The sequence below is a fragment of the Ranitomeya variabilis genome, chromosome 5 (genome assembly GCF_051348905.1).
Source record: "Ranitomeya variabilis isolate aRanVar5 chromosome 5, aRanVar5.hap1, whole genome shotgun sequence".
NCBI classification, from domain to species: Eukaryota; Metazoa; Chordata; class Amphibia; order Anura; family Dendrobatidae; genus Ranitomeya; species Ranitomeya variabilis.
This window is the reverse complement of record NC_135236.1, coordinates 661,928,569-661,942,885: the sequence shown is the minus strand read 5'-3', so window position 1 is coordinate 661,942,885 and position 14,317 is coordinate 661,928,569. Positions and strand designations below refer to the sequence as shown.

General features: G+C 43.2%; 1 protein-coding gene across 3 annotated transcripts in view; it reads right to left on the bottom strand.

Annotated features, from left to right (window-relative positions):
• Positions 1-1,001: 1,001 nt before the first annotated feature.
• MATR3 (matrin 3) overlaps positions 1,002-14,317 on the bottom strand; it is a 33,640-nt gene continuing 20,324 nt past the window's right edge. For 2 of the 3 annotated variants that reach the window (XM_077266545.1, XM_077266547.1), the window contains 10 exons: positions 13,648-13,694; positions 13,298-13,426; positions 12,519-12,644; positions 8,696-8,863; positions 7,962-8,093; positions 6,890-6,933; positions 5,034-5,409; positions 3,652-3,910; positions 3,418-3,539; positions 1,002-2,732 (listed from right to left, as the gene is read on the bottom strand). In XM_077266545.1, the coding sequence (XP_077122660.1) occupies positions 2,691-2,732; positions 3,418-3,539; positions 3,652-3,910; positions 5,034-5,409; positions 6,890-6,933; positions 7,962-8,093; positions 8,696-8,863; positions 12,519-12,644; positions 13,298-13,426; positions 13,648-13,694 (1,445 nt within the window). In that variant the 3' untranslated portion in view covers positions 1,002-2,690. The remainder of the gene's footprint in view (positions 2,733-3,417; positions 3,540-3,651; positions 3,911-5,033; positions 5,410-6,889; positions 6,934-7,961; positions 8,094-8,695; positions 8,864-12,518; positions 12,645-13,297; positions 13,427-13,647; positions 13,695-14,317) is intronic. The other variant, XM_077266546.1, reaches the window with a different exon arrangement.

Here is a 14,317-nt window from a genome sequence, read left to right as displayed (position 1 = left end):
GGAGCGGAGGGCGGTCAGACACTCTCCGGAGCGGAGGGCGGTCAGACACTCTCCGGAGCGGAGGGCGGTCAGACACTCTCCGGAGCGGAGGGCGGTCAGACACTCTCCGGAGCGGAGGGCGGTCAGACACTCTCCGGAGCGGAGGGCGGTCAGACACTCTCCGGAGCGGAGGGCGGTCAGACACTCTCCGGAGCGGAGGGCGGTCAGACACTCTCCGGAGCGGAGGGCGGTCAGACACTCTCCGGAGCGGAGGGCGGTCAGACACTCTCCGGAGCGGAGGGCGGTCAGACACTCTCCGGAGCGGAGGGCGGTCAGACACTCTCCGGAGCGGAGGGCGGTCAGACACTCTCCGGAGCGGAGGGCGGTCAGACACTCTCCGGAGCGGAGGGCGGTCAGACACTCTCCGGAGCGGAGGGCGGTCAGACACTCTCCGGAGCGGAGGGCGGTCAGACACTCTCCGGAGCGGAGGGCGGTCAGACACTCTCCGGAGCGGAGGGCGGTCAGACACTCTCCGGAGCGGAGGGCGGTCAGACACTCTCCGGAGCGGAGGGCGGTCAGACACTCTCCGGAGCGGAGGGCGGTCAGACACTCTCCGGAGCGGAGGGCGGTCAGACACTCTCCGGAGCGGAGGGCGGTCAGACACTCTCCGGAGCGGAGGGCGGTCAGACACTCTCCGGAGCGGAGGGCGGTCAGACACTCTCCGGAGCGGAGGGCGGTCAGACACTCTCCGGAGCGGAGGGCGGTCAGACACACTCCAGAGCAGGATCTGATTAATCCTTTTGCACAGCTCAAGTTAAACTGACCAGAAAGACCAGTTATTGTCTCCCGTGAGGTGTTTCACAACCCTGCACATTGACTGAAGTCCTTCCACATCTTTCAATTTGACAAACTGCTGTCAAAAAGACACATCATGAAATAAAAGTATAGCAAAAACAACTTGGGTGTTTCAAGTAGCTCAATAATGACCACAACACATACAAAAAAAAATCCCAAGACATTGGTAAAATACAAGGTTTTATTTCGAACGCTTCTAAACAAATACATGAAGGTTCAACTAATGACAACTGGAATGCTATGGAGAGTTCACTTATTTTCTACAGCTCCACAGTATGGGGGGGGGGGGGGGGGGCAACACTGTTTACACAAATCTTGACATTTGGCATGAAGACAAAGTGAAATGAGAAATTGATCAATTCTGGCCAATCAAAGCGGTTCTCCAGAATTAGAAAAAAAAAAAAAAAGTGGTTTCATGCTTCCAAGAACAGCACCACCCCCAGTCTACAGGTTGTGTATGGTACTACAACCCATCTTCCATGCTGACCAGAAACAGTAGGTAGCGACGTTTTGGAGAAGAATGCAACCATATCTTTCTAAATTCTGGAAAAACCCTTTAAAAAAAATTTGTAACCCTCGCCTAATAGCTAAGTCAGCTTTTGGAGGAGACAAAACAACTACAATTCAGTGACACGTGAATACTGTTCATCGCTGAAGGAGCCTGGTGATTTACTGCATCCCGGCTAGGTGTAGGCTAAAGACTGCGAAAAAACAAACACTAAAACCCATAAAAAATAATATAGCTTACTGAAGGCTTGAGTTCTCAAAAACTGAATCCCGATGATCGTCTCTCTGGTTATATCCCCATAATGACATTTAAAAGGGGTTTTCCACTTCTATGATATTGCTGATTAATCAGAACAGACCCTCAATATCAGATCATTGAGCAGATAGATGTACACCAGTTTAACAAATCATGGTGTTTAGTGGCCGCTTCCAGAAACGGTAGATCAGATCTGGCGGCTGATTGAATGTGACCCATTTTAAAGGATCATCGTAGTGAAAAATCCGTTTAAAAAGTCTCGTCTCACATCATTCAACTAATCAGAATCCAGGTGACATTGTCTGGCATCTGACAAAAATCAGTTTTGTTTTTTTTTTTAGGTGGGGGGAACAAAAGTTTGATATGGCAGCTAGGACGAGTTGACTAACCAAAATAAAACAATGAAGTGATAGAATACAGGAATAGTAAATTAAGTCATCATGAACTTGACAACAATCCATTTTTTTCCATTAAACTGTCAAAAACACACAAACAAATGAAATAATTCGTCAAAAAGTTCTGCTCTAAAATCAGAAAGGTGAACAATGGATATCACAGATGAAGCCAGCAGTGGGGGTCTCATATTGGTTACATGCAGTTTTGGATATTTATGGGGGGTCACACAACGGATGAACAATCTTTGTTTTCTTGTATGAAGGCAAGATTATAGTTGTTTATTGTGATGGATTTAATGTGATCGATTGGTCTTAAAAACAGAAAATCAGGAAAAAAAAACCCAAAAACAAATAAAAACAGCCACGCCGAATGCACATAAAGCATATTAAAACGATAGAAAACATTTCGCTAGTGCAGAATGTCAAATATGCCGAGGATTCACAACAAGCTGGACATCAATATCAACGACAACCGACGGTTTGCTGGGCTTTGTAGTAGTCTGGTGTGGGAAATCGCAAGATGTCACCCCCACATCAGATACCAATGTAGGTCTGGGATGTGTAAACCTAGTGCGGAACAAAGCTCAAAGGACATTGCTGCCCACATACTATGTACTCGGCACATCGCCATAAAGCATTAGCTTCTCATGTTGCAAACTAAACAGAACAAATTAAACAACTTTTTTTTCTTCAGGATTTTAGTTTGTCTCTGGAGCCTTTACCATCTTGGAGTAAAGTTTCTAAAAGAGAGAAAAAAAAGATTCAAATATGTACAATTGTCAGAATTATAGCTATTGCTTCAGTGCCGATGCTCTAATGGGCTTCACCTCTCATCACTTTCCTGCAAAGCCAGCGCTCATCAGTACTTAGTGGGAATTTGAGAAGTCGGTTGTGTACACTTTTCAGTAATTCATTTTTTTTAACGACCCATCCATAAACTGTGCAATCCTTGCCAGTATTGTACGACCCTCTCGATTTGCTGCTTTATCAACACACACATCTTTGAGAGTGTTTGGAACCTGGCTACGGTAATTCAGATCCATCAAGATGTGAAGACGAATATTAAGAAGATGGCTGTAGAGCAACTTCAACTCTGCAGGAAATTAATGAGAAACTGGCAAAGCCAACTAGGGCAATGGCACCGAAGCAACGGGGGATTTAACAAGAGAATAAGGACATAATATTGCTTATTAAAATCTGCCATTGCTTCACAGCCGATGCTCTAGTGGGCTTTTGTCAGTCTTTCGTACTGGCCTTATCAGTCAAATAATGTACATGCCAGCACCAATAAGCGGTGGAAATCGGCTTCGCACGTGGGGGAGGGGAGTCTGACAGGCTGAAACAGAACTCAGCCATCCTCAAAAAGCCGCCACCAAGCAAACAAAGCAGCAATAGGTAATGAATGTGAAAGGACAAAACGCTCACCTTCAGTTTCTGGTAGTGGGGCAAGGTGCTGCAGTGGGTGACCTTAGCCACGTTCTCGTTAGTGTAGAACAAGGAGCACAGCTTGCAGTAGAAACCAGTCTTGGCAACTACAAATTCCACCCCTTATAGAAAGAACATAAAACAGAAGTCAAAACATGACAACTTTTTACAGGGAAAAAACTGCAGCCGTTGATCTGCAGAGCAACACGGCACCGCACCGTTACATATACTCACCGACAGGATTGTTGGCCTCAAACGGGCCAAGATTATACTCCGCTGTGCCTCCAACACCCTCGCTAGCAGATACTGGGTGCGTTTGGCCAGCCTCACCGTCCTCTTCATTTTCTTGCTCCGCTTTCTCCATGCTTGTGTTGAGCTCCCCCTCGGCCTTCTCTTTTGCAGATTTCCTGGCGGCTCTCGCCTTATCCGGATCCTCTTCGTCGCCAACCTCGTCAAGAGTAACAAAATCATTGATGCTCCCAGAAAATTTTGCCTGACAGCAAAAAACAGGTCATTAATAAAATATATATATATATATATATATACCGTATTTTCTGGTGTATAAGACGACTGGGCGTATAAGACGACCCCCAACTTTTCCATATAAAATATGGAATTTGGGATATGCCCGCTGTATAAGACGGGGGTCATCTTATAAGCCCAGTCATCTTATACGGCGTGTGGTTCCCAGGGTCTGAAGGAGAGGAGACTCTCCTTCAGGCCCTGGGATCCATATTCATGTTAAAAATAAAGAATAAAAAATATGTATATGCTCACCCTTCCGAGAAGCCTGGCTGTCACTGCTGCAAGCGTCTGCCTCCGTTCCTAAGAATTGCAGAGCATGAAGGACCCTCGATGACGTCACGGTCAGGTGACTGGCCTGTGATTGGTCCGTGACCGCTCATGTGACCAGTCACCTGACCGTGACGTCATCGAAGGTCCTTCACGCTCTGCAATTCTTAGGAACGGAGGCAGACGCTTGCAGTGGTGACAGCCAGGCTTCTCGGAAGGGTGAGTATATACATATTTTTTATTTTTATTCTTTATTTTTAACATGAATATGGATCCCAGGGCCTGAAGGAGAGTCTCCTCTCCTTCAGACCCTGGGAACATCCAGGATCGCTCCCTGCACATGCCGTACCTGGCGTATAAGACGACCCCCGACTTTTGGGACAATTTTTAGGGGTTAAAAAGTCATCTTATACGCCGGAAAATACGGGGTATATATATATATATATATATATATATATATATATATATATATAAATATATAATCACAAATTTATATCAGCCCCTTATTGAAACACAAAAGTCATCCAAATGGCGAGTCCCGGACGTGCATTCAGCTTAGTACTTCTGACACGGGGAGGATGACGCTTTTCTGACAAGTCTTTCCGCCACAGCTTCTCTTCCGGCTCCAGACTACAAAGTGGAGACTAAGGATGGCGCCTGACTGCACCGATTGGGAGCGTAAACGATCAGACTGTGCTTATGGTTCTGCCCTTTTTTGCCATTAGAACTAATCCGTACTCAATAGACTAACTAAATGATTACCGCCCGGAACGCGATTCTAAGCGGCGGCACATACCATGCTGTATCACTCGTGTCGTTCATACCTTCTTTTGCTTGGGGACAGATGCTGAGGGATCTGAAGAGTCCGGTTCCTGCGCCTCACTTTGGTCTTCCGCATCATTGTTTCCTTCAGCCTCATTTGGGTCCGGAACTTCTTCATCAGCCACGGAGCTGCCGGTTTCTAGAAGAGCAACGGCTTCTTCATCGTTCCCCTCTTCTTCCTCCTCCTCTTCATCATCCTCAACTAGCTCAGGTTCACAAGAATCGGTCACTATATCTTTCTCATCTGCCTCCTCCGAGGTGTGAACGGTGTCATCGGCGGTGGCTTCTTCAGATGTGGCCTGACCGCCAGTTTCAGAATCTGTCTTTTTCTGCTTCTCCTTTACACCCCCTTTTCGGTCAGGAGAATGAGCTCTCTTGCTACAGAAAAAAAAAAAAAAAAAATTATTTGATAAGCGCATCTGACAGCTACAACCCTGCCTGCCATGGCGGAATGGACAGTGACCTAACATTCTGTCACAAGGGGGTGCTAACGGCACTGGGATTTATATAAAAGAAAAAAAAAAAAAAGAAAATTGTTCCTGCGGTCTCTGAAAACTTCTAAATATGTCAGACCCAGTAGAAGATTCATTCGGTGGGATTTAGGGCCATTCACTGCAAAGTCACCAGTTAAATTACACTGCAGCTGAGAGAGGGTTCACAGGTTACACCCCCCCCCCCAATCAGGCGGTTTCATTTGAACAGGTGAAATGTGAATGGTGGATCCTGTGTTATCTACTGTATATAGAGGTGTTATCAGTCATTGTACAGGAGGAGGTGAGCTGTGACATCACCTATTGTGAATGGTGGATCCTGTGTTATCTACTGTATATAGAGGTGTTATCAGTCATTGTACAGTAGGAGGTGAGCTGTGACATCACCTATTGTGAATGGTGGATACTGTGTTATCTACTGTATATAGAGGTGTTATCAGTCATTGTACAGGAGGAGGTGAGCTGTGACATCACCTATTGTGAATGGTGGATCCTGTGTTATCTACTGTATACAGAGGTGTTATCAGTCATTGTACAGGAGGAGGTGGTGAGCTGTGATATCTATTTTGAATGGTGGATCCTGTGTTATCTACTGTATATAGAGGTGTTATCAGTCATTGTACAGGAGGGGGGGGGTGAGCTGTGACATCACCTATTGTGAATGGTGGATCCTGTGTTATCAGTCATTGTACAGGAGGAGGAGGTGAGCTGTGACATCTCCTATTGGGAATGGTGGATCCTGTGTTATCTACTGTATATAGAGGTGTTATCAGTCATTGTACAGGAGGGGGGGTGAGCTGTGACATCACCTATTGTGAATGGTGGATCCTGTGTTATCAGTCATTGTACAGGAGGAAGAGGTGAGCTGTGACATCTCCTATTGGGAATGGTGGATCCTGTGTTAGTTTTCATTATAACCCTGTCTATTCTTAATCCTCTTGTACAGAGCAGGAATGCCAATATGAGGCTTAAGGTCAGTGAGAACATTGCAAGATCCTGGATTTCTACTTTTTATAGATTAATACATTTTATTATTATATACATAAAAACCAAAAACACTTAAACATTAGGCCATTAATGAAAACACATTCTCTTTAAATGAGGCAAACAGGGTACAAACTGCAAAATGTTGGCCTCAGTGGTCTTTTTTTTCAATCACTTAGGCTTACTCCAAAACTGCAAATCTGACAGCGAGACAGCAGACCCATTTCTGAATGGTATAGACTTCGTCCAAGTTTCCCATAAATTCTATTGTAACCGCAGAATAGAATAATCAGGATAATGTAGAATCAGAAGCTGGCGAGACGGTCATCAAAGCAGACTCACCTCTGGCATAATACATTATACAGAGTGAAATAAATACTTACCGGTTCTTTTCTTTTTCCTTTTCTTCAATAAGTTTGTTTGGGATCTGGAGAAAAAAAAATTAACAATTAAAAAATAATCAGCACTAAATTAAAAAACAAACAAAAAAAAACACTAATAATTTAAACTTTTTTGCTACGCCGCTTACCGATTGGATTAATTCTTTTTATATTTGACAGATCGGGCGATTCTGAACGCAGCGATACCAAATATGTGTATGTTTTATTTTTAATGGGGGATGATTTGCACTTTTATATTTTAATTTTTTTTTCACTTGCTTCAATAGCCTCCACTGGAATCTGCTCAAAACAGCTGACATGTGCTGGGACAGATGGTGGCCCTGCGTCGGATCCCGCATCAGAGGGAGAGACACGGCATGCGCAATACATGTACGGCGCATGTTGTGAAGGGGTTAAAAGCTAATTTGTCAGGTTTCCTTTATACAACATGAGACCAGCATGATGTAGGAGCAGGAACCCTGATTCCAGTGATGTGTCATTTACTGGGCTGTGTGTTGCAATTTCAGTATAATCAGTGTTTTGTCTGCAGATCATCACTACAGCACTACAGGACTAGGTGCCTCCTAGTCAAATGCTCTGTATAACTCCGCCTCCACCACTGATTGGCAGCTTTCTATTTACACAAGAAGCTGCCAATCAGTGGTGTGGGCGGGGTTACACAGATCAGCATGTTATCTGCAGCATAGAAAACCGTGACTGCATCAAAATTAGACCATGACAGCAGCAAGTGACACGTTGCTGGAATCAGGGTCTCTGTCTCCACATCATGCTGCTCTCCGATTACATAGCAAAAGCCTGCAGAAAAATTATTTTTAAGCCTCAGAAAACTTTTTTTTTTTTTATAAATACACAATATGGGAAGAAGAAAGAAAAACCCCGATGCCAAGCTGTGGGAAGTGGTTTATCAGACTAGTCCTTCCACCGTATCTGCCTGTACCATGGCGGTAACAATGATGGTTTCTAGGACTAGGGGACCTACCTCTATTTGCGACTTACACCCCCATCATAGAAACACAACAGTAAGTGACCCTCCTGGGAGCAATGCCATGCTTACCCTTAGCACAAGCTTCTTGTATCTTTCAGACAGGTCTACCTTCACTGTTTTTCCATGGAAGACTAGAGGGACAGTTTCACAGCGCTTTACCATGTCCCGAGCGTCTTCCACTTTCTCCATTTCAACAAAAGACTAAAACAAAAAAAAACAAAAAACATAAAAACCATGTCCGGCAGCATGTATGTGTGTATATATATATATATATATGTGTATATATATATATATATATATATATATGTGTATATATATATATATATATATATATATATATGTGTATATATATATATATATATATATATATATATGTGTATATATATATATATATATATATATGTGTATATATATATATATATATATATATATATGTGTATATATATATATATATATATATATATATATGTGTATATATATATATATATATATATATATATATATATATATATATATGTGTATATATATATATATATATATATGTATATATATATATATGTATATATATATATATATATATATATATATATATATATATATATGTATATATATATATATATATGTATATATATATATATATATATATATATATATATATATATATATATATATATATATATATATATATATATATATATATATATATATATATATATATATATCTTATTGAGACACAACAACATGTGAATACCTTTGCAGGAAATTTAAAGCATTTTCCTCACAGTCGCCCCATGTAATTTTACCTGATTTCTCACTCTCATTAGGATATAGGTTTTCACTTTGCCGAAGTCCTCGACAAGCTTTAGGAGCTCAGCATCCGTGTAGCCGAAACTGGGCAGTTTACTAAGGTGCACAACTTTGCCCGTTTCTGGTTTTTTCGGCTTGGCTTTTACGTCAGGTTTTTCCACTTTCTAAAGAGAATAGAACACAAGATTACAATTCTAGCTTTCAGCTTGTTCCTTTAGGTCCCGGGCACTGAGATGTTCCTCCACTAATCTTCCTGGAAAAGCATGAAGAAATACTGGAAATGTATGAACAAAAAGTTAACAGAAGGTTACGGGCTATGGCTCACAACACAGTAATCACTGCGCAAGTGACATACACGTCTCCACTATTCCCACGCAGGGGGGTGACGAAATAAGCCATTTCCGAAACGCGCGTCGGGGTGCGCACGCCATAGCAACCAGGTGGACCTTAAAAAGGTATAGACATTTAATTTTTATTTCCATATTTTTTCTTACTGACACTATGCACTTTGCTCCTATAGAGACCACCCCCTTGTTCCTTTGTAATGTGACACTACTTGCACTTTATTCACAATTATAGAATTTCCCTACCCCTTTTTTCTAATATCTTATATATTTTTATACATACTTTTATTATAGGATCACAAATAACTAATACCGTATATACTCGAGTATAAGCCGAGATTTTCAGCCCAAATTTTTGGGCTGAAAGTGCCCCTCTCGGCTTATACTCGAGTCACGGTCGGTGGTGGGGTCGGCGAGTGAGAGCGTGTCGCATACTCATTTAGTCCCGCTGCTCCTGGCGCTCCCCCTGCCCGTCCCACGGTCTTCGGTGCCGCAGCTCTTCCCCTGTTCAGCGGTCACATGGTACCGCTCATTAGAGAAATGAATATGGACTCCACTCCAATAGGGGTGGAGCCGCATATTCATTCCTCTAATGTGCGGTAACGGTGACCGCTGACAGAGAAGAGGCTGCGGCACCCGGAGACCAGCTGTCCGGGAGAAGGAGCCAGGGACGCCGGGAGCAGGTAAGTATCTCATAGTTCCCTGTCCGCGTTCCACACGCCGGGCGCCGCTCTGTCTTCGCGTCCTCTTGTTCTGACTGTTCAGGTCAGAGGGCGCGATGACGCATATAGTGTGCGCGCCGCCCTCTGCCTGATCAGTCAGTGCAGAGAGACGCCGGGACGCTGAGGAGCTGCAAGCAAGAGAGGTGAGTATGTGTTTTTTTTTTTTTTATTGCAGCAGCAGCATTGTATATTGCACAGATTTATGTGGAGTATCTATGGGGCAACGGTGCAGAGCATTATATATATGGCACAGCTTTATGTGGAGCATCTATGGGGCCATAATCAAAGGTGCAGAGCATTCTATATGGCACAGCCATCTATGGGGCCATAATCAAAGGTGCAGAGCATTCTATATGGCACAGCCATCTATGGGGCCATAATCAAAGGTGCAGAGCATTGTACACTCACTGGCCACTTTATTAGGTACACCTGTCCAACTTCTTGTTAACACTTAATTTCTAATCAGCCAATCACATGGCGGCAACTCAGTGCATTTAGGCATGTAGACATGGTCAAGACAATCTCCTGCAGTTCAAACCGAGCATCAGTATGGGGAAGAAAGGTGATTTGAGTGCCTTTGAACGTGGCATGGTTGTTGGTGCCAGAAGGGCTGGTCTGAGTATTTCAGAAACTGCTGATCTACTGGGATTTTCACGCACAACCATCTCTAGGGTTTACAGAGAATGGTCCGAAAAAGAAAAAAAATCCAGTGAGCGGCAGTTCTGTGGGCGGAAATGCCTTGTTGATGCCAGAGGTCAGAGGAGAATGGGCAGACTGGTTCGAGCTGATAGAAAGGCAACAGTGACTCAAATCGCCACCCGTTACAACCAAGGTAGGCCTAAGAGCATCTCTGAACGCACAGTGCGTCGAACTTTGAGGCAGATGGGCTACAGCAGCAGAAGACCACACCGGGTACCACTCCTTTCAGCTAAGAACAGGAAACTGAGGCTACAATTTGCACAAGCTCATCGAAATTGGACAGTAGAAGATTGGAAAAACGTTGCTTGGTCTGATGAGTCTCGATTTCTGCTGCGACATTCGGATGGTAGGGTCAGAATTTGGCGTAAACAACATGAAATCTTTGGGATGTGGTGGAACGGGAGATTCGCATCAGGGATGTGCAGCCGACAAATCTGCGGCAACTGTGTGATGCCATCATGTCAATATGGACCAAAATCTCTGAGGAATGCTTCCAGCACCTTGTTGAATCTATGCCACGAAGAATTGAGGCAGTTCTGAAGGCAAAAGGGGTCCAACCCGTTACTAGCATGGTGTACCTAATAAAGTGGCCAGTGAGTGTATATGGCACAGCTATCTATGGGGCCATAATCCAAGGTGCAGAGCATTGTATATGGCACAGCTTTCTATGGGGCCATAATCAAAGGTGCAGAGCATTTTATATGGCACAGCTTTCTATGGAGCATCTATGGGGCCATAATCAAAGGTGCAGAGCATTATATATGGCACAGCTTTCTATGGAGCATCTATGGGGCTATACTGAACGGTGCAGAGCATTATATATGGCACAGCTTTATGTGGAGCATCTATGGGGCCATAATGAACAGTATGGAGCATCTATTTTTAATTTTGAAATTCACCGGTAGCTGCTGCATTTCCCACCCTAGGCTTATACTAGAGTCAGTAAGTTTTCCCAGTTTTTTGTGGCAAAATTAGGGGGGTCGGCTTATACTCGAGTATATACGGTAATTTGTTGGTTTTGTAGCAGTTACTTTACAAGTGTCCAGAGGGTCATTTCGTCTAATTATCTATACGCTTACAAAAAAAATAAAAATTCTGGTCCAATCTTTTGATTGATTTTAATTATGTTATATATCTAAAATGCTCTATGTTGTGTGCACATTTTAATTTATTCGCTCTACTGCTATATGCATTAATAAAGGCATATTTTTTTATCAGTATTACCTTGCCTGGTATTTTATGGTCATCCATGGTTGTTGGTTTTTTGAAAAATACAAAAATGCAGAGGGATGATATAGAACAGATATGGTGGAAAGCGGTATGAGACATGTTAACTTCACCGCACTCCCGATGCGACAGCATAGGGCCTATTTCTAGTTTATTTTATAATTACCAGGAGGGATAACAGAGGAAAGAAAACACTGTTCTAAGCAATTTTTTTTTTATTTCTATTACAATGGAAGGAAAGTAATTACTAAAAACAGACAGGAAACAAGGGCAAACAATTTTTTTGATGGGTTGTCCAGGATTGGGGGGGTGAAATTCTACCCACAGCGCTACCATTGTCCAATGGTGGGTGTTCTGGTTAGTTCTGCTCTGCTCAATGGTAGACAATAGAGCAGAGTTGCACAAATAACCGCTGTCCGGACACATTCTGACTTGACGTTCAAGTCTAGTCGGAATGTAGCTGGGAGTATGCACTTCGCATACTTGTGGTTACAAGCCCTGTATGTACCGTGTCTATTGTTAATCAGGGGAGGTGTCGTGGTCAGGCAACTTGGCATGAGGTAGCAAGTCTGGGAAGTGATAATCTCTTGGAGATAAAACCTTCACTGTAAGTAAACAGCACACAGCTTAATAAAGGACAGCTGCATTTTGTGATTTAGGCGACATTTCCTGCTGTCCTCGGACATTGCAAAACCTGCTGACAGATTCTCTTTAAGAGAGCATTACCCAGGTAGTGGACTACTTTAAGACTAGCATAAATGGTATTTCTGCATATACACAGACCAAAAACGAAATGGCAAATTTCTTCAAAATATTTGAGAACTTACCTTAATATATTTATATTTCTGAGACAAGTGAACGCGAACAGGTTTCCCGTGGATGAGAGCTTGGTTTGTGCTGTAATAGTCTACTACTGCCATTGCATCTTCTGGGGTGGACATTTCAATGAACGCCTTCACAAAAAAAAAAAAAAATCCTTTAGCTTTGGAACACAAACTGCAGCACCAAGGGGGATAATGGTATCAAGATGGTGAAAAACAAATATGGGAACAACATTTTCAAAACATCCTGATGTTTTATTTTTTTCCAGTATCGAGTATGAAGTGCAGAAATCATGTCAATTACAGCCTCAGCTGCCATCAATGAGGCCATTAATGGCCGTCTGAGGAACATTCTGCCACGCTGAATGCATTTGGGTAAATCATCAAGATCCGCTACTGGCAGCTCCTTTGTAATCACCGACATGAGGTCCCGGATGTGATCGATGGGAGAAGTCCGGAAACGCTAAAGCCATGGTGGTGTATTTAAGGCCACGCAGGCGGCTGACACTAGCACCAGCAACATGCGGCCTGGTGTTGTCAAACAGCTCTTGGGACACTTTGGAGAAATGGTCGCACTATCAGTTCCACCAATATATTGATGTAATACATAGGTGTTAGTGTACCTGGGATGAAGACCTTCACTGGTCCTACTCGCAACGGAGACCAGACCCCCTTTAGCTTTTATTCCAGCACTAACAGCTCTGCGTTACATGGATGCACACATATACTATATATTACACATACAAGTCTTGCAACTTATTTTTTCCATCCATCTTAACAGATACCTCATTCATGGTGTTTAAAATGAGAAAATTGGTAATGACTCCGAACGGCTCGGCCAGCCAGAGCAGCTGGTTCTTCAGATTCCTCCCTCGCTCAAAGTTTATGATGTGAACAACTCTACCGGTGGTGTGCTGGAAGAGGAGATGGATAAAAATTAACGCCGATGCACTCAGAGCGTCCCGACATTTTCTATCTCTAGCATGCTCATTCTCTGGGACAGCCTCCGAGAATTGGTCAATACATGTCCCATTCTAATTAAACAGGATACGTGCGCACGATGGCCGCCAGGATCGGTGTGCACGTGTCCTTGCGGGGTGTCAGACAGCCTCTCTGTAAGTGAACATGTACATACCGGTCTGTTCTGCATACGTCTTGGTCCAGGGCCCTGATCATGCATTCCTGGAATAAAAGAGTACCCCATTACACTAAACATTACATTTTACAATACAATAGGATGTGAACAAGTCGTCGTTAGTACATGCACGGTCCAGAGATGTCTATGGACGGAGTGGTGTATCAAACGAGCCATTTTATTTTATTCATCCACAGGCAGATTTATTAAGTCTCTTAGACTCTCGATCGTTCCCGTTTCTGTGGCAAGCAAGCAGATTTTTGCGACGTTCCCAATGCATTAAAATATCGTTTAAAAAACAGTGGAAAAAACTTGGCAAAAGGGCCCAATATGTGACAATAATGACCCCCAGCGATCAGTGCAGAACTCATTCAAAATGATAATGATAATGCTGGACATTACAGATCCTCCAGAGACGCTCTTTATAAAAGCTGTTGATTGTGGGAACCCAAAGAAAGCTTCCCTTCTCTGGATAACCCAGAGCCATAATTTTTTTTTATTTTTCTGTCAATATGGCAGTGTTTGGCTTTTCTTTGCAGGACGAGTTGTACTTTTTAACTGCACTACATAACAATATGATTCTCCAGGCCAGTACGAGTTTGCAGATACCAAACATGTATAGGTTCTTTTTATTTAAGCGGTGAAAAACAAATACATTGCTTATGTCACC